The sequence below is a fragment of the Loxodonta africana genome, chromosome 21 (genome assembly GCF_030014295.1).
Source record: "Loxodonta africana isolate mLoxAfr1 chromosome 21, mLoxAfr1.hap2, whole genome shotgun sequence".
NCBI classification, from domain to species: Eukaryota; Metazoa; Chordata; class Mammalia; order Proboscidea; family Elephantidae; genus Loxodonta; species Loxodonta africana.
This window is the reverse complement of record NC_087362.1, coordinates 59841440-59860310: the sequence shown is the minus strand read 5'-3', so window position 1 is coordinate 59860310 and position 18871 is coordinate 59841440. Positions and strand designations below refer to the sequence as shown.

At 50.8% G+C, this 18871-nt stretch overlaps 1 protein-coding gene across 12 annotated transcripts in view; it reads left to right on the top strand.

Annotated features, from left to right (window-relative positions):
* NLRC5 (NLR family CARD domain containing 5) overlaps positions 1-18871 on the top strand; it is a 91833-nt gene that overhangs the window by 28265 nt on the left and 44697 nt on the right. For 3 of the 12 annotated variants that reach the window (XM_023555573.2, XM_023555572.2, XM_064274004.1), the window contains exons 2-14: positions 3062-3368; positions 4031-4090; positions 5901-5969; positions 7069-8722; positions 10026-10109; positions 10250-10333; positions 12423-12506; positions 12643-12732; positions 13504-13563; positions 15189-15248; positions 15670-15852; positions 17411-17494; positions 18553-18642. In XM_023555573.2, the coding sequence (XP_023411341.2) occupies positions 3062-3368; positions 4031-4090; positions 5901-5969; positions 7069-8722; positions 10026-10109; positions 10250-10333; positions 12423-12506; positions 12643-12732; positions 13504-13563; positions 15189-15248; positions 15670-15852; positions 17411-17494; positions 18553-18642 (2909 nt within the window). Of the gene's footprint in view, positions 1-3048; positions 3369-4030; positions 4091-5900; positions 5970-7068; positions 8723-10025; positions 10110-10249; positions 10334-12422; positions 12507-12642; positions 12733-13503; positions 13564-15188; positions 15249-15669; positions 15853-17410; positions 17495-18552; positions 18643-18871 lie in introns of all 12 variants that reach the window. The other 9 variants (XM_003416356.3, XM_023555577.2, XM_064274005.1 and 6 more) reach the window with 7 other exon arrangements.

Here is an 18871-nt window from a genome sequence, read left to right as displayed (position 1 = left end):
AGATCATGACGAGAAAGGCCACATAAAAGTGATCCACTGCACCTCAGCTCTGGTTTGTTGGAGAAGCAGAGCATCAAGTTCAAGGGGACTCTTCCCATTAGGAGTGGAGAGCTGAGCATCCTCTTCTTGGGACCTAGAGCAGAAGTTCCTAAACTTCACATCAGAAGCTTCTTCTTCTACCCTGCCCTTACCTTACCCCCTCAATAAGCACTTTTTCAAGAATCTCCATCTTGGGCTCTGCTTCTAGGAACCTGATCTACAGCGTCCCCATTTTACAGATGAGGATACAGAGGTACCATGAGACCAAATAACCTGACCAAAGTCACATGGCTAGTAACTGGTAGAGACTCGAATTCAGGGCCCTGGTCCCAAGCCATTTGCTCTTATCCAGAATCAGGTGTTGCCTCTGCTCTTGAGGTAGTCCCAGCCCACTGAGGGAAGCCGGCAGGCCGGTAGGAAACAACAATGTGGGGTTGCAAGCTCTGCAATACAGAAGTAAGGAGAGAATGATAGAAAAGAAGCCCGGCAGTCAGAGGTGTAACTCGGGCTAGGAAGGCAGCGGGAAGACTTCCCTGAGGTTGGTCTGGAAGGAGAAGGAGCTATTTGCAAGGCTGGAAGCAAGGGAAGGGTGTTTGAGGCAGAGAACCCAGCATGCACAAGGCAAGGAGTCCTGAGATGGGATTGGGAGCAGGTCACGGGGCGGAGCTGCATGTGTGTGAGGTCCGGGAGAAGATGGTGAAGGACCATTTGTTTATTCATCCTTTGAACCTTTCTTGGACACCCGATGTGTGTCAGCTTTGTGGAGGCCACAGCAACAAGGCTTGACTTTATCTTGGGAGGGTGGAAACCTGACAGGGATTTGAGGCATAAATGAAGCCAGACCAGAGCTGAGTTTTAGAGATAATATATCCAGTGGTGTGTGCATGTGTATTATGTGGTGTGTGTGCATGTATGTGTGTGTGTGTGGTGTGTCTGTGTGTGGTGTGGGGTGTGTATGCGTGTGTGGTATGTGTGCGTGTGACTGTGTGGACTGGAGGTGGGAGGGCTCTCCAGGCAAAGGGAACAGCAAGAGCAAAGACCTGGGGGCTGCAGTGATTCTATCTCATTCCTTTGGTCATTTTTTTCTATTTTTAGTCCAGTACCATAAAGTTCTAATAATGGTCTCTTTATTATATTGAAAACATTTCCGCTATTGCCTTCCTCTCCCAACAAATAGGCTGGAAGAGAAATTTAAGGATGAAGAACCTCTCCAGAAATCATGCCATCCAGGCACCCCTTACTTCCACTTGGCACCATGCTGCCTGGGTGATTTCTTTATGGGCAGCATGGACTTTGGACATTATAGGCCAGAAAAGAAGCTGTGCCCTAGGTCATAGCCACACTTTCTTGCCAAAATGGCATAAAGTCCAGGGGCTTAGCACTTAGCACTTGTCTGGTGCCATCTGTAGCTCCGTGGCCTTGGAAATTAATAGCCTGGGAAGCAAGAAATCTTGTTTCTAATTCTGGCTCTGCCATGGTCTTGTTGTATGACCTAGGGCACGTCTTTTATCTTCCCCAGGCCTCAGTCTTTCCATCTGTTCACTGGGGATGTTGAGCCTTGCCTACCTCGGAAGGTCATGGATGTGAGCATGTGTCATGAATTCTAAAGCTCTATGTCTGGGCAAGGAGCTGCTGCTATTAGTCCAGCTGGGGAGGAATGACCATATGGGCTGAGGACACATGCCCAGGAGGGCTGTACCAAGGACCATGGGAGTAACTGGGGTCTGAACCCCAGGACACATTATCCTGTGCCCCAGCCTCTGGGCAATGGCAAAACTGGCTCCAGGGTGGGCCCTGCCCTTTTCAGGTTTTGAAGTAGAGTCCCTGGGGTTGTGAGGATTAAATGAGATATATCAAGCTAAGTGTTTGCTATTATTATTTAGGAAATACAAGCAGTGCCCGAAAGTACATTTGAAAATGTTACAGCATATCCCACCGTATGGATAGACCACCATTTAACAAATGCCCAACTATTGGACATTTAGGTTGCTTCCAATTTTTAGCTATTATAAATAATATTGCAGTGGACATCTTTGCAATTAGAATTTTTCTGTACATCCATGATTGTTTCTAAGGTTAGAATCCTAGAAATAGAATTGCTGAATCAAGGGCCTGCACACTTTTTAGCCCTCTTGCTATGTACGCCATTTATTCGTACTTCCACCAGCAAGTTGTTTGAGAATTCCAGCTTAGAAGGGGAAGAATTTGTTTAGAGAGATCAAGGAGATTGTTTGTATTAGCTAGGATTAGATTTCACTGTAACAGAAAGTCCTAAACAACAGTGATTTAAACAAGATAGGAGGGTATTTTCCTCTCATGTAATAGAAATCCAAAGGCAGAGAGTCCAGGCAGGTAGACTGCTTTACTTTCTACCTTCCTTAGGACTGGCTTCTACCTCATAGTCCATCATAGTTGCTCAAGTTCAGCCATCACATCAACAGCCAGCCAATAAGAAAAAACAAAGGATATACAACATTTCCACTTATATTCCATTGACCAAAACTTATTACATGGCTACATCTAACTGAAAAGAAAGCTGAGAAATATAGTCTTTATTCCAGGTGAACAGGGAATATTCAGGGGTTCTAGTACTAAGGAAGAAGGGGAGAACAGATTTGGGGGACTAGTTGTCTCTGTCATGAGAGTAACTCAGGCTGGAAGCAGCACAAATGAGTCTATGGGAATAAGAATGAATGAAGCATCTTCAGGGGACCATAAAGGGGTGGACTAGACCATTCCAGAGAGTCAGGACATAGGCACAGATAAGGAAGGGGTATGTGGAAGAAGGAGACTTATCCTGGGATCAATCCCTGGACAGAGGCATTGAGACTCCATGGAGAGGCCACTTATCTGCCTATTTTCTGCCCCTCAGATGTGGGGGTTTGTTCTTGACTGTCCCCTTGGCTGCCCTCCTAGCTCACCTCTCCCCCCAGCTCACCTGACTCCCAGCTCACTCATCTCTCAGCTCACCTGCCTGCCCTATCCTCCCCCAACTCACCTGCCTTCCAGCTTGTCCCCACAGAGCCAACTCTTAATGGACCTCGCTAATCTCCAGCTGGGCACCGGGAACCTGTTGAGCTGTCTCGTGAGGCTGCTCAGCAAAGAGCCAGAATGGCTGAATGCCAAGGTGAAGTTCTTCCTCCCCAACATGGACCTGGGCTCCAGGAAAGAGGCCCCAGACCCTGCAGAGGGGGTCATCCTACAACTCAGGAGGCTCCATGCCAGAGGTCTGGCCACCTGGCAGGCATTCATCCACTGTGTGTGCATGGAGCTGGAAGTGCCGCTGGATCTGGAGGTGCTACTGCTGAGCACCTGGGGCCACGAAGACGGTAAGGGTGGGCATGAGAGGTGCAGACAGCCAGCCCAGCCCCCATGTCATGGGTAGCCAAGGGAGGAATATGGAGGGACCGGGACCCGCGTGAGTCACACAAAGAGGACATGGCTGAGCCAGAAACAGAATTCCATGCTTCCTGGCACTTCCCAGAGCAAATCCCCTGGGGGAATAAGCTTGGGGCCTGGAGGACTGCTCCTTCCACCTTGCCCTGCTGTATGTGTCCTGGGAGGCAGGATGCAAGGAGAGAAAGGACTAGATGACTCCTTCCAGCCAGAAAATTCCAAATAGCCCAGAATGCCCTAGATGTTTCTTTTTGCAACATGATCAGAAGCAGTCACTGGGATAGCCCTCTGACTCCACTGATGAGCAGGCAGGTTTAACACCATTTTGTTCAGTGGGCTTTTATTGGGCACCTTCTGTTGGCATAGCACTGTGGGGGACACACAGGACATTGAGGACACATACGTATACACACACATTTCTGCCCACCTGCCTTCAAGGCTCACCATCGCTTTCCTTTCCACAGTGTTCAGTTTACTTCTCCTGTCCCGGGTGCCCACACTGTGAGTTAAGCCCTAAGCTAGCCGCCAGGCCAGAGCTGGCCCCGAATTGTCCCACAGAACCTCCATAACACACTGTGCTCTTCCTCTCTTTCAGGGTTCCCCAGCCAGCTGGGAGCTGGCGAGGAAGGCTGCTCTAAATCTCAGCTCCACCATGGTGAGACCTGGGGTTGGGAGGAGGAAGGGATGGTTGTGCTAAGTCCCCACCTCAGAGCTCGAAGAGGCTGGAGGTGGGCTGGGTCCAGCCATCTCCCATAAACCATCCTCCTCGTCCCTGGCCCATCTGCACATGCACCAGTCCTCTCACCTCACCACCCCCATGTCTTTCAAGGCTTTGGCTTGTCCCGATGCCCATTCCTAGCGGTCAAACATGCCACCCCCTGGGAGTCTAAAGGCATCAGTCCCCAGCCACCGCCAGAATCCCCTGTCTGGTTTCACTTGGGAAAGACTGTTCTCACTTCCCTTTCCCTCAGCCCAGGGGTCTTTTGGTCTCAGCCCCTAAGTCAGGTTTCCCCCAGGAAGCTCTAACCTCCTATGCAGACCCCTGGGCCAGCACTAACCCACTGTTTTTCTGATGGTGTGCAGCAGGGTGGCAGTCAACGGTGACTACCTCACTGGTTCATGGACCACGTTCTGTCTCTCAGATCCTGTATTTCTTTAGAAGTGTTGACTTTTTAATCGTAGCTGTACATGGCAGTAACATTACCAGGCTTTAATAGAAAACATCTACCTTGTAATCCCAAATAAAAAGTGTTGTCCTGGCCCTGGTTTCTCTGGCCGTTATCACTGAGCTGTGACCAGGCCTGGTTGATATCTGGCCAGTGAGTCTGTTGTTAAAATAGGACTTGTTGAAATATTGAAGTGACCTCAGACTGGGTCCAGCACCTCCTGGGGATTTCCATATCTCCCTACAATCCAGCAGCCCAAAAGTTAACACATGGCAGCTCAAGGGGCCTTGGACCCGCCTCCTGGCTGTTTTGATCAGTCACTGTAGGAGTATCTTGCTCTACTTGTTAAAATTCTGCCATACATTGCACCCCAAATATTCAATTCCTATTGCTTTGTGGCAGTCAATTCTCAATTATCAAAAACTAATTTTTCTATACAGCACACCTTTAAAAAATCACCATGTAAGAGCAATGGTCAAACTCTAAAGCAAAGATGAAAGGGTAAAGGGACGGGGAAACCAGATTACTAAAAACAAAACGTCTAAAATAGAATTAATGAGAATACTGACACATTGTGAATTACGTAACCAATGTCAGTGAACAATCTGTGTAGTAATTGTTAAAGGGGAACCAAATTTGCTGTGTAAACTTTCACCGGAAACACAATAAAATACTATTTAAAGAAAAAAAAAATTCTGCCATAAACCCTCTTTCCTTCCTTCCTGACCTCTTTTCTCTCCCCTTCTTTCTTTCTTCCATTCCTAACCCCTTCCAGAAAGGCTTTCAAGTGACTCTTGAAAACTCATACAACAAGACAACAACTCATGAAAACATGAAAGGAAGTGAGGAATCGTGGGCGGTGGGAAGTAGGTGTGATAAAAACACACTGGCCCAGGAAGAAGGTAGCAGATCCAGCTAAGCCCTTTTGAAGCTTCACTTTTATACCCAGCAGAGGCCTCGGCAGAGCTTGGTGCTTCGCTGGTGGAGAAACAGCCACTCAGTGCCGGGGGCTGGGCGTTTTAGAGACTGCTGACTGTAGGCCCTGCTCCTTGAATCCTAGACTGGGAGACCCCCAGGCCCCGAATGCCCAGCCCTCCCCCTGGGCCTGGGACCCTCTCCTGTAAACAGAAACTGGTGTTGTGCAGCCTTGCCCACTGCCCACCTTCATTCAGTCCTGGAGTGTGAATGCATGTGCCAGCTTGGTGCCTGTTGGAGGGTAGATATCCGCCAAGGTGCTAGGTACCCCTCAGCCATAGCCCCTAGACCTCACCCCTCTGTTCCCTCCTTCTCTCTTTCCAGCCCTGAAGCGGCCTCATCAGAGCTGTGGGTCCTCGCCCCGCAAGAAACAGTGCAAGAAGCAGCAGCTGGGTGGGTACCAAGGTGGGGAGGGACCAGGATGTGGAGATTGGATTGTCCTGGGGCCAGGACACAGATTCTGGGCTCTATCTCCCGCTGACAAGCCTCTAGGGGTCTAGTGACTCTTGTCTTCCAAGCTTCCATAAGAGAAGAATTGGTGGACCATGGGCAAGCAGAGGAGAGGCCTGGGTCTGGCAGGAAGGCCCCCATCATCAATCCACAGGGGGACTTCTCCAGAAATGTCTCAACCGGAGGAGCTAGAAGTACCGCAGCCGGAGACAGCCTCATTACCCAGGCTGGTCCAGGGATACCCCCATGTCATTAGGGTTGAAGGGGTCTCAGGATAGTGACCAGCATGGCCTCAGGCCTGGGCCCTCATGGGCCAGGTTAGGGTGCGGTGGGAGTGATGAGGATGCTTGGGGAACTCCCCAAGGAAAAGGCCCTGGGACCCATGGGAGACGTAGGGGACTGCTGAGGACCGGCCCACCCAGTGGACGCAGAGGAGGCAGAATTTGTCTCATTCTCAGCCAGCTGTCCCACCAGGGTATTCACAGGTGGTCAGAGGAGTCAAATCTATAGGAAAGAGGCCACTACTCCCAGCAGCCACCCCAATCTTTCCCCTGGGCCACTGTCCAGTGACCCAGCAGTTAAAAGGTCAATGCTTGGCCTGGCAGGGGTTCTGCAGACTTGGGCCATCTCCTGCAGACCTGACTGGTCAGTGCCTGTGCCTACAGGTTGTTAGCAGCCTTCAGTGTTACCCTTGGGCATCTTGGAATTGACATATTAGCAAGGGGCACAGGTTACTCAGATATCACTATAAGAGGTTGTTCCAATAAAGGTGGCAAAGAAGCACCCATATTTTCTCCTCCCTCCTCATTAAAACACTTAGATTGTTGCAAAACAAATAGAGCCATGATTCGCATTTCCCCATTCACACTTCCCAGTTCAATTGGCTGACAGAGCTGGGGGTTTTGATAGCTCACTGGGCTTCTGTAGAACAAATTCCCTCTGGCTGTGCTCTTGTGCACCCACCCCCCTTGACCTTCAATAGCCCAATACTGGGGCAAAGGAGGGGGGTCCTGCCCTCATGCCACCTCCCTGCCCCCTGCAGAGTTGGCCAAGCAGTATCTGCAGCTCCTGAGGACCTCCACCCAGCAACGCTATGGAGGCAAGAACCCCAGGCTGGGACAGCCCCTCTCCTTCCATATCGCCCCTATCCTGCAGAAGAGCCGGGACACAGCACCCTTAGACACTCAGGAGGAAGCTGTTATGGGAGACCCCAAGGCGGAAGATGGCATCCTGGAACTCTTCAACACCAAAGCGAAAAAGGGCTCAAGGGTCATAGTGGTCCTGGGGAAGTCGGGCATGGGCAAGACCACGTTGGCTCACCAGCTCTGCCAGAAGTGGGCTGACGGCCAGCTGGACCGCTTCCAGGCCCTGTTCCTTTTCGAATTCCGCCATCTCAACCTGGTCACAGGTCTCCTGACGCTGCCCCAGCTCCTCTTTGACCTCTACCTGAGCCCCAAGTCAGGAGCAGACACTGTCTTCCAGTACCTGGAGGAGAATGCACACCGTGTCCTGATTATCTTCGATGGGCTGGGTGAGGCTCTCTACCCCTGCTCCAGCAGAAAGACGGAGGGCCCTGACGCCTCAGGTCCCATCTTCACCCTCTTCTCTGGCCTCTGCAATGGGACCCTCCTACCCGGTTGCTGGGTAATGGCCACGTCCCGTCCAGGGAAACTGCCCACATGCCTGCCCGTGGAGGCAACCATGGTCCATATGTGGGGTTTTGACAGGCTGCGAGTGGAGGAGTATGTGGGCCGCTTCTTCAGGGACAATCCATTGCAGGCAGCAGCCCTGGCAGAGGTGCAGGCAGATAGGCGTCTCCAGAGCATGTGTGCGGTGCCTGCCCTATGCCAAGTGGCCTGTCTGTGCCTCCACCATCTGCTCCCTGGCACCTCCGTAGGCCAGTCTGCAGCCCTCCTGCCCACTATCACGCAGCTTTATGTACAGATGGTGCTCATCCTCATCCGCCAGAGTCACTTGCACCCCACGTCCCTCCTGAGCCTCGGCGAGGTGGCCTTGAAGGGCCTGGAGGCCGGGAAGGTTGTCTTCTATGCAGGAGACATCCCTCCACCCATGATGGCCTTTGGGGCTGCCTACAACCTGCTGACTTCCTTCTGCGTCCGCACAGGCCCTGAGCACCAGGAGACAGGCTATGCCTTCACCCACCTCAGCCTGCAGGAGTTCTTCGCTGCCCTGCAGCTGATGGCCAGCCCCGAGGTGGACAAAGACATGCTCCCCCGCTATGTCACCCTCCATTCCCGTTGGGTGCACCGGACCAATGCTAGATTGGACCTCCTAGACTACCTGCCAACCTTCCTGGCAGGTCTGGCATCCTGCGCCTGCCGCCCCTTCCTCAGCCATCTGGCACAGCAGGATGAGGTGTGGGTAGGTGCCAAACAGGATGCTGTTGTGCAGGCATTAAGGAAACTGGCCACCCGCAGGTCCAAGGGACCAAAGGTTATGGAGCTGTGTCACTGTGTGGATGAGACACAGGAGCCAGGGCTGGCGCAACTTGCTGCCCAAAGTCTCCACTACCCACTGTCCTTCCACAATTTCCCACTGACCTACACTGACCTGGCTGTCCTGGCCAACATCTTGGGCTACAGGGATGCCCCCATCCACCTGGATTTTGAGGGCTGCCCTCTGGAGCCCCACTGCCCAGAGGCCCTGGTGGGCTGTGGGCAGGTAGAGAATCTCAGGTAAGAGTAAGGGTGGGAGAAGGCCTGGTGGGGGGAACTGGGCGTCTGGGAAGGTGGAGGCCAACTGGTCTGGCAGACCCTGCTGAGGGAGACTGGTAAGAATACTGACTGTCAGAACAGAAGAGGCCCTTACTGCCCGCTAGCTTTGGGATGTGGGTGGGGAAGCTCTATCCCTCACCAGGACTTCTGGGGTCCAGCTGGCGTCTCTTCCTCCCCCTGGTTTCTGACTCCGACTGTGCTCCCAGAGGCTGTTTGACTTTGGGCAGGTTATTAACCTTTATCAGCCTAAGTTTCTTCATCTCTAAAGTGAAGAGATGACTCAAGCTAACTCCTAGGGGCACTGTGAGAAGGAAATGAGGCAATGCATGACAAACACTTCTTAGCACAGTGCCTGGCACTCAGGAAAGACTCATCACCTGTATTATCTTGGGCAAAGGCCAGGCTGCAGTAAAAAAGAAACTCCCAAAATACAGTGCCTTAAAAAATGGAGAAGTTTGTTTCTCTATCATGGAAGAGTTCCAAGTTAATTGGTCCAGGTCGGGAGGATGGTTCAGCTCCACGTAGTCATGCAGGGACCCAGGTCCTTTCTATTGTTGCACCATCTCCTTGGACATCTTGATTTGCCTGGTTAGCACTGAGCCGAAGGCATATCTGTGCTGTGGCTTGGGGGATGGGAAAGAGAGAACATGGAGGAGACAGACACTCCCAAAGGGTTAAATCTCAGATCTAGAAGTAGGACTCATCACCTCCACTCACTTTCTACTGGTGAGGACATAGCCACCTGGCCACAGGGAGCTGCAAAAGAGACTGGGAAATGCCATCTCTGGCTAGGGAACCATGTTCCCAGCTGTAGTGCTATTTCTATGGATGAAGTGCAGAATGGCTTTTGGTGGACAATTGGTAGTCTCTGCCATATACGTAGGTCCCTATATGGCTGAAATAGTTTGTGCTTGACTACTAACCTAAATGTTGGCAGCTCAAACCCACCCAGCAGTGCCACCGAAGAAAGGTCCAGCAATCTTTCTGTAAAGATTACAGTTAAGAACACCCTTTGGAGCAGTTCTGCTCTGTCACATGGTGTCACCATGAGTCAAGGCCTACTCAATGACAACAAGTATGCTTTTTTGTTTGGCCATGTATGTATTTGTTATGACAACAGCTACCACTAGAATGTTAAGTTTCATCTGTCAGAGGAGGGAATGAGCGTCAATATCAGAAGGGCCTCTTCTGTTCTGATATTCTGACCCTGCCTCTAAGGGCTGCCCATTACTGACCCTCTGCCACTTTCTTCTCCCTGTGGCAGCTTTAAGAGCAGGAAGTGTGGGGACGCCTTTGCAGAAGCTCTCTCCAGGAGCTTGCCAACCATGAATAGCCTGCAGAAGCTGGGGTGAGCCTGGACTTATAACCAAGAAGGGTCTTCAGCCCAGGGAAGCCTGGCATTTTCCTCCCTCCCCTCAACCTGACACAGGGCAGATTCTTGACTCTTCCTATCCTTGTTCCTTCCCAACATCTTTGCTCATCATGTAGGTTAACAGGAAGTAAGATAACCTCCAAAGGCATCAGCTGTCTGGTGAAGGCTTTGTGCCTCTGTCCACAACTGGAAGAGATCAGGTGAGTGAGTGCATGGGGAAACCACTGGCTGGGGAGGGGAGTCATTGCTTAGGGCCCACATCCCCTCCCAGGTCTGGGCTGGGCCCTACGTATTCCATCAGGGACTGGCCAGTAGGTTTTCATTGAGACCCAGAGAGGGGAGGTATCTCTCCAAGAACTAGGTGGGGCTGAATCCAAACACAGGCCAAACAAAGACCCTAGACCATTGCTTCTCTCATGTAATATTTTGGGGGGCATCTGGGAGGAGCATGGGTTTTGAGGCTCCCTCCCCTCTTTCTGTGACCCTGGGAGAAGTGATAGCAAAGTGTTAGACGTTGTGTGTACCCATAAATGCATGAAACACATGCCTTCACATTCATGCACACGTGTATACACACTTGCACAGAAATGCACACTTACCTACTCACTTAGGCATACGACCGCCCCCCCCCACCACATACACATTCATGTTGTTGCTGTTGTTAAATGTTGTAGAGTCGGTTCTGACTCATAGCAACCCGATGTACAATAGAGCAAAACGCTGTCTGATCTTGTGCCATCCTCACAATTGTTGCTATGTTTGAGCCCCTTGTTGCAGCCACTGTGTCAATCCATCTCATTGAGGCTCTTCCACTTTTTCACTGACCCCCTACTCTACCAAGCCTGATGTCCTTCTCCAGGGACTGGCTCCTCTTGATAACATGTCCAAAGTACATGAGATGAAGTCTCGCCATCCTCACTTCTAACAAGCACTCTGGCTGTACTTTTCCCAAGACAGATTTGTTCGTTCTTTTGGCAGTCCATGGTATATTCAATACTCTTTGCCAACACCATAATTCAAAGGCATCAGTTCTACTTCTGTCTTCCTTATTCATTGTCCAGCTTTCACATGCATATGAGGCAATTGAAAACACTACGGCTTAGGTCAGGTGCACTTTTGTCCTCTAAGTGACATCTTTGCTTTTTAACAGTCTGAAGAGGCTTTTTTCAGCAGATTTGCCCAATGCAACGTGTTATTTGATTTCTTGGCTGCCGTTTCCATGGGCACTGATTGTGGATCCAAGTAAAATGAAATCTTTGACAACTTCAATCTTTTCTCTGTTTGCTTATTAATCCAGCTGTGAGGATTCATAGGTGCACATTCATAGGTGTGCACATGAGCAGCACATGCATACATGCACACTTAGATCCACACACACCTTTAGATGCAGGCACACACTAACACAAGCACATATGCACAAATATACCCCTGCCCTGTATCTGGGACTGAGTGGCCTGGGGAGCGGTGGGGCCAGAATCCTCCTCAGCAGGTCACAGGCAGGACCATTGTTAGCTTATACAGGACCTTTGCGAGACTTAGAAAAAGTGCCCCTTCACCTGGGCAGATGCAGCCTGGCACTGGATACACCAGTCGTTGAGTGGAGCATGAGTTGGACCACAGCCCCTGTTGTCCTCTTGGCTGGGTACCTTTGTGAAGTGATCACTCTGGTCAGAACAAAGATTAGGAAATATTGAACTTGTTGGTACTTACTTTTCTTTCCTGATTATCATGAGTCACTTTAATTTTTTCTTCTATCACCCAGCTGTAGCTCTTAATTATCTACAAAGCCCTCAGCTCATCTGTTCCTCCAGCAAGGGCCCAGAGGGCTGGGTTGTGTGCCCCAGCTGACAGGTGAGGGACATGAAGTCAGTGAGATATGTGCTTGGCAAAGGGCCGGAGCTGAGGCTGGAAGCGGAGTCTCCAGCTTCCCAGTCTAGACTCTGTCTGACCACCTGGGGGCCAAAAAGCATATCTCAGACATAAGTCCTGCAAACAGGGTGCTGGGGCCCCTCCTTCTACATCACGAGGCCTTCACAGTCAGCCATCTGGACCCCCTGGACCGCCAGGCAGGAACTCACCCAAAGGGACTGAATAGGGATAGAAATGAGGTCAGCAGAGGGCCTCTCCTACTAGCTGTGCCTGCTGGATGCCAGAGAGCAGGTGACCAACCTCCTCTGAGCCCCTGTCTTGTGTTTGGTGCATGAGTGTGGTCACACCTGTCACCTGCCAACTGGAGTTTCCAAGTGTCCCAGCCTCAGGGCTGAGAACTGGGCCTTGGTCTCCCTGCAGTTTGCGGAACAACCAGCTCAAGGACCAGGAGCTGCTGGACATCGTGGAGATGCTCTCTTGCCTGCCGAGGCTGCGGAAGCTTGAGTAAGCAGCCTCTCCACTGCCCTCGAGGCTAGTCCTGCTCCCTGCTTGATTCGTCCCCCTCCCTTGAGGGGCAAGGAAGGTCTGGGGCCCATAGGGTGGGGAATTCACTCCTGACACCTTTGCCGCGATCCTGCAGCCTGAGCCACAACAATGTCTCCGTGTCAACCCTACTGAGCTTGGCAAAGGTGGTAGTCACAAGCCCAACCATCAGGGCACTGCAGGCCAGGTGAGCAGAAGGAATGGGACCCTGGCCTTCAGGGTTGTGATATGAGGGGAAGGGAGGTTGGAAGATGGGAGAGTAGGAGGTACCTTATCTGCAAGATCTGTGTATGCATGCCAAACTCTGTTTTAGTCACAACTGTACCCCCAGAGCCTAGCTCAGGCCTGGCACCTAGTGGATCAATAGTGAATGGATGGGTGGATGGATAGATGGATGGATAAATAGTCAAATCTACAAAGTATCAAAACCCAAACCCATTGCAACTGAGTCCATTCCAACTCATAGTGCTTGTTTAAGTAGAGTAGAACTGCCCCATAGGGTTTCCACAGAGCGGCTGGTGGATTCAAACTGCCGACCTTTCGGTTAGCAGCTGAACTCAACCAGCGTGTCACCAGGGCTCCTTACACAGCATAAGCAAGATAAAGGAATAATGAGCCATGGGTTGCTCTCCATGGTCCTGAACCAGCTTTGCCTGTTTGGATCACGGAGTAGATGGTTGTACCTCTTAACCGTAAAACACCTGGAATGCCAATAAACACTCTCAATGTTCTTATTTTTTCTTATCTTTCTTGTAAAAATATTGTTTTCCTGCATTTTAGAAACACTCTTATGGGATTCATCAAGCCATGACATAGTCACGATTTTACGTGCCTGATTTGGAGCACTTTTTTAGTTCTGTTGTTTTTCCGGACATTTGGGGCGGGAGGGGGTGTGCAGGTGGGAGTGACTTGCTGGTTCCCACTCTGTGGGTTTCATGGCTTGGTGTCTGACCTGCAGGCAAACGGAGCTCATCTTCCTTCTCTCCCCGTCCACAGAGACAGCTGCAGAGCTACAAGGGTAAGAAGCCAGGGTCGGGGAGGGTCTGGGCCCATCCTAAGATGCAATATGATCTCAGGCAGTTGAAATGGTCAAGAGATCCAGGGATAAAGCTGGAATGTGGGGATTCTTCCTGCTGCTGTTGCCCTAAGGAATGAATTACTCCTCAGAGTTGGCAAAGGACTTCAACTTTTTCTAGTGGATCTAAAAAACAAGAGAATGCATCCCCAGAAGCTTCAGAACAAGCCAGGCCCTTAGGGAGGGCATGAAGAAACTGTTAGATTGGCATCATTATGTGGGAAAAACTCTCTCAGCTGCAATGAGATGGGGAGTGCAATTCTGGTACCTGCATCTTACAGTCGTTCTGAGAATTAAATGCATTAATAGGTTCAAAGTGCTTAGAACACTGCTGGCATGCAGTTGGTTTTTAAATGCTGGCTATTCCAACTGTCTAAGGATTTCTAGTGGTGCAATGGTTAAGTGGTGAGCTGATAACCAAAAGGTTGGCAGTTCAAATCCGCCAGCATCTCCAGGGGAGAAAAGACCTGGTGACTGCTCCCATAAAGATTGCAGTCTAGGAAGCCCTATGGGGCAGTTCTACTCTGTAACGTGGGGTCACTATGAGTCAGAATTGACTCAAAGGCACACAGCAAAAACAACATTTCCACTGTGCCTGGCTTCTAGGTTCTTGCCTTGGCCAGTCTTTTTGGGCAAAGAAATGGAAGCCACCTTCCCCTGAAAGAACATTCCAACTGTTCCTCCCTGGCTGAGACTCAGAGGCAAATGTTGTGTGCTCTTTCTCTGCTCTGAGCCTCAATTTCCTCACCTGTACAATGACTCGGTAGGACCAAGGTCTCTTCCACCCTGTCTAAAGCTGCAACGATCAAGACAGCAACCACCCTCATAGCTATTTAAATTTAAATTAATGAAAATTAAGTAAACTGAAATGTTCAGTTCATCAGTTGCATTAGCCACACTTTAAACGCTCAAAGGCCACAGGTAGCTAGTGGTTCCCACAGTGGATGGCACAGATACAGAACATTTCCATCATCACAGAAAGTTCTGCTGACCCTGCCAATCTAGAAGTCTGTGAAACCCTAGCTCATAATGTCATGCCTTCCCTGGAGACCCCAGCCTTCCCTTGGCTTGGTGGGAGGGAGCCTGGACCCACATATGGTTTATGCTCCCTGCCTTCTGACCCACAGATGCCGTATCTACAAATGGAAACCATCACATAATAGACCACGGCAACTTCTTTTTGCTAAGTTTCAACTTTGTGCCTATGCTGAGCCTTGACCATACATCATCTCATTCAATCTTCAATCCTCTATCTATGCATTAGATGTTGTCGTCCCATTTTAGAAAAGAGGAAATGGAAACTCAGAGAGTGAAGTGTCTTGCCCAAAGCCACATAGATATGCATGGCAGAGCCAGCATTTGAATAAAAGTTCTGTTTGACCTCAAATCTTCTGCTCCTGTTGCTTTGCTAAAAAGCACCTTGAACACCTTCAAACAACTGTTATTGTTGCTCATTCACTGCGGGTCATGCTGTAGGGTTTTCAGCCCCTAAAAGCCAAGGGAAGAGGCTTGGTCCATCAGACCCTGGACTCCGGAGCCCATGGCAATGTTTGATTTGTTCTTGGCAGAGCCCCAGACCTACAGAGAAATGCCAGACAGAGGGAAGAAGCACAGACCAGAAACCTCAGGTATCTCAGTGGGATCCGTTGCCCTAGGGGGAGGGATATGATGCTGGGGGGAAGTGATGTTCCTTCCAGGGAAGGTATGGCAGGGGCAGGGAGATAAGGAGAAAGCACGCAGGAGGCAGAGCAAGGACATGAATAACCTATTTTGGCTTGGGTAAGAAGCATCTGTCAAAACAACAACAATAATAATAATAGCTACTATTCATTGGGCCCTTGTTATATGCTAGGCACTAAGCTAAACATTTTATATCCATTACCTCATTGTACTCCTCTGGAAAGCTCTGTGTAGTACACATTATTATTCCTATTTGATAGGGGAGGAAACTGAGGCTCAGACAGGTTAAGTGCCTTGTCCAAGATACTCAGCTGCTAAGAGATGGAGCTAAGATTAGACCCCAAGTCTGTCTATTCCTGACTCCTCCAGCTCCCACTCCCTCCACTGGCATTTGGAGCTGGAGGGGCCATGCATGGTGCAAATGGTTTCCCTGAGCCCCTCTGTCGCCAACCTCCGCCCACACTCCAGGCTCCGCAAGTGTCAGCTCCGGGTCCATGACGTGGAGACGCTCATAGCCCTGCTCCGGGATGGCCCCTGCCTGGAGGAAGTGGAGTGAGTACCATGGGCAGCCCTGGGGCAGGAGACAGGAGGGTGGGGCAGTGTGATCGGGGCCTCGCCTTTGGGGGAGAAGGGGGGGAAAGGAGTAGGAGAGGAGTATGCTGCCTCACTAAGAATTGGGGGAAAATCAGATCATCATAGCAGCTTCCACTTATTGAACACTTGCCCTCTGCCGGGCACTGGGCTAGGGGTTTTTACATATACCATCTCATTTAATCCTCACAACCCCAAGTGGTAAGCGCTGTTATTATTCATGTTTCGTTGAGGAGGAAATTAAGTCACATAGAGGTGAGCTTGCTCAAGATCACACAATTAGCAAGAAGCAAGGCCAGGGTTCAAGCCCGGATTGATTCCTGGCCTCCCCCTCAGAACCACTGCTGCCTCTACCACTGAGATCTGAAAGTAGAAATCCCCTAAGCCCACCATACCTGGGTCTGTGTTCCAGCCCCCAGCCTCCCAGGGCCCCGTCATCCTCGGTCTTTCTCCCAGAGGAAAATGGACTAACCTTCTCTTTGTGGGCGGGGGAAACTCCCATGATGCCCAGCTCCCAGGCAGAGCCTGCAAGAGCAGGGCTAGGGGGACTGGTGGAGGTCCTGTCATGCCACTAGGAGCCAGTTCATCCCTAGGTGGGCTTACCTCCTAAGTAGCTCTCCAAACTATCCTCTTTTTTCCATCTCCTCTTTATCCTTCATCCTGGTCTAAACCACCCTCACCTCTCACCTGGATGGCCCCATCAGCCTCCTTACTGGTCTCTCTGTTTCTACCCTGGCTCCCCCACCCAGCAAAGGGATCTTTTCAAACTGCAAATCTGATCAGGATTCACTGCTGTCTGCCCCTTCAATATCCTCCCAGTAGCTTCCCACTGCTTAGGATAAAGTCCAAATCCTAAAGACTCTATGTGGTCCCAAAGCCTATCCTAACCTCTCAGGCCCATCTGACCTGCCCTCCTGCTCAATCTTTGATCTAGTTCCTTAAATGTGCTACGCCACAGGGCCTTTGAATGTGCTGTTCATGCTGCCAAGAGTGCCCTTCCACCACATCTCCCCTACCCTTTACCTACTGAACTCTCAGTTTTTCTAGTGAGTAGCTCAGACATCAGGGAAGGCTTCCCTGACCCCCAGACTAGGTCAGATACCCCTAGATGCATGATCACACCTTCCCTGTACTTTTCCTTCATGCCGTTTATCACGTATGTAAGTTGCAGCATAAAGGAAGGGTTGAGGGTGGGGCCTTGAACTGAGGCTGCCTGGGTTCAAATCCCAGCTCCACCCATGAGCAAGTGCCTTAACCATACTGTGCCTCAGTTTACTCATCAGTAAGACGAGCGTAGTAATAGTGCCTACTTCGTAAGGTTGCTGTTAGGATGAAATGCACTGATAATTGGGTATAGGACAGTGCCAGGCATATAGTGAGCATCTCTCAGCCTTAGTTATTATTCAGGTTCATTTATTGGAGTGATATTTTGACAAAAGTTGATGAGGGACTAGGTGAGTGCTGGGGGCCCACGAGGACTCCAGCCCCCCAGCACAGGTCATCAGACCCTCTGTCTCAGCCTCTCAGGGAACCAGCTGGAAGACGAAGGCTGTCAGCTGATGGCAGAGGCTGTACCCCAGCTGCACATCACCAGGAAGCTGGAGTAAGTTGCCCAGCCCACAGTTGTGTAACAGGGAGGACCTGTGAGAGCTCCAGCCTGTGCCTGCCACCCCGGGCTTCCATGCCCACTGTCACTAGAAAGAGTGTTGTCAAGTTCCCTAAAAACAGTAATCTTCCCAGAAGTCGTGCCGACCACCCCCATTCTCTCTTGAATTCAGCAAAGTTGGAGTGGTTCGACCCTGCCTTGTCTGCCTCTGGCAAGAGCCACTGCCTTAGTTCCAATTATAAAACCCCTTGTGCATGTCGAACAGTCAGTAGTGTTCACTGGAAATCAGTGCTTTGTGTTCCAGTTAGCTCATCCTTGCAGCCACCCTGGGATGAGGTGTGGTGTTGCACTGGGACAGTGTTGGGATACTGGGGTGCATCAGTGCTGGGGCGTTGGGTTACGATGTTGGGGTGGGAGTGGCATGTTAGTGTTGGAGTAAAGGATGAGTTGTTGGGTGGTGGAATAGAAAGAAGGGGTATTGGGCTATTGGGTTGCTGACTGGGGTGGGGTGGGGTGGGAGGGATGGTGTTTGGGTAGGGTGTGTTGAGGTCTTCAAAGCAGGCTGGGATGGGGAAGTGTTGAGATTGGATAACAGTGGTGTGGGGCCTTGGCTTTGGATTTAAATCCTGGCTCTGTTACTTAGTAGCTTTGTGACCCTGGAAAAATAACTTAACATCTCTGGGCCTCAGTTTCCTTATTTATAAAATGAGATTAAATGAGACCATATATGTACCAAGCCCTTAGCACAGGCCCTGGTACAACCAGTGCTCAGGAAATGAGCTTATTTTACAGGTGAGGAAATTGAGGCCAGAGAGGTAAAAACAGTGAGTGGGTTCTTCCCACTCAAGCCACAGAACTTCATTCTCTGTGAGTGGGGCGGGGGGTCCTGCCTCTCTTGGCTGGACCAGAATTCTTTGAGAATCCCTGGTTAGGGACCTGGGGCATCCCCGGTGTGACAGCCAGCAAACCACAGAGCCACAGGAGGGGGCTGGAGCTGCCTGGGGCTGGGGACCTGAGCCACTTGCCAACGGCTGTCTCCTTTATCCACTCCACAGCCTCAGTGACAACGGGCTGTCTGCATTGGTGGTGCACTGTGTGCTGAGCGCGCTGAGCACCTGCCGGACCCTGGCAGAACTGCACATCAGGTGGGAGCACCCAGTGGGCTCAACTAGTAAAGGGTTTTGTAATCATGGCACTATTGACATTAAAACCAGTTACCATCAAGTTGACTCGTGGCGACCCCATGTGTGTCAGAGTAGAACTCTGCTCCACGGGGTTTTCAATGGCTGATTTTTCTGAAGTAGATCGCCAGGCCTTTCTTCTGAGGCACCTCCGGGTGGACTCGAACTTCCAGTCCTTCAGGTAGCAGCTGAG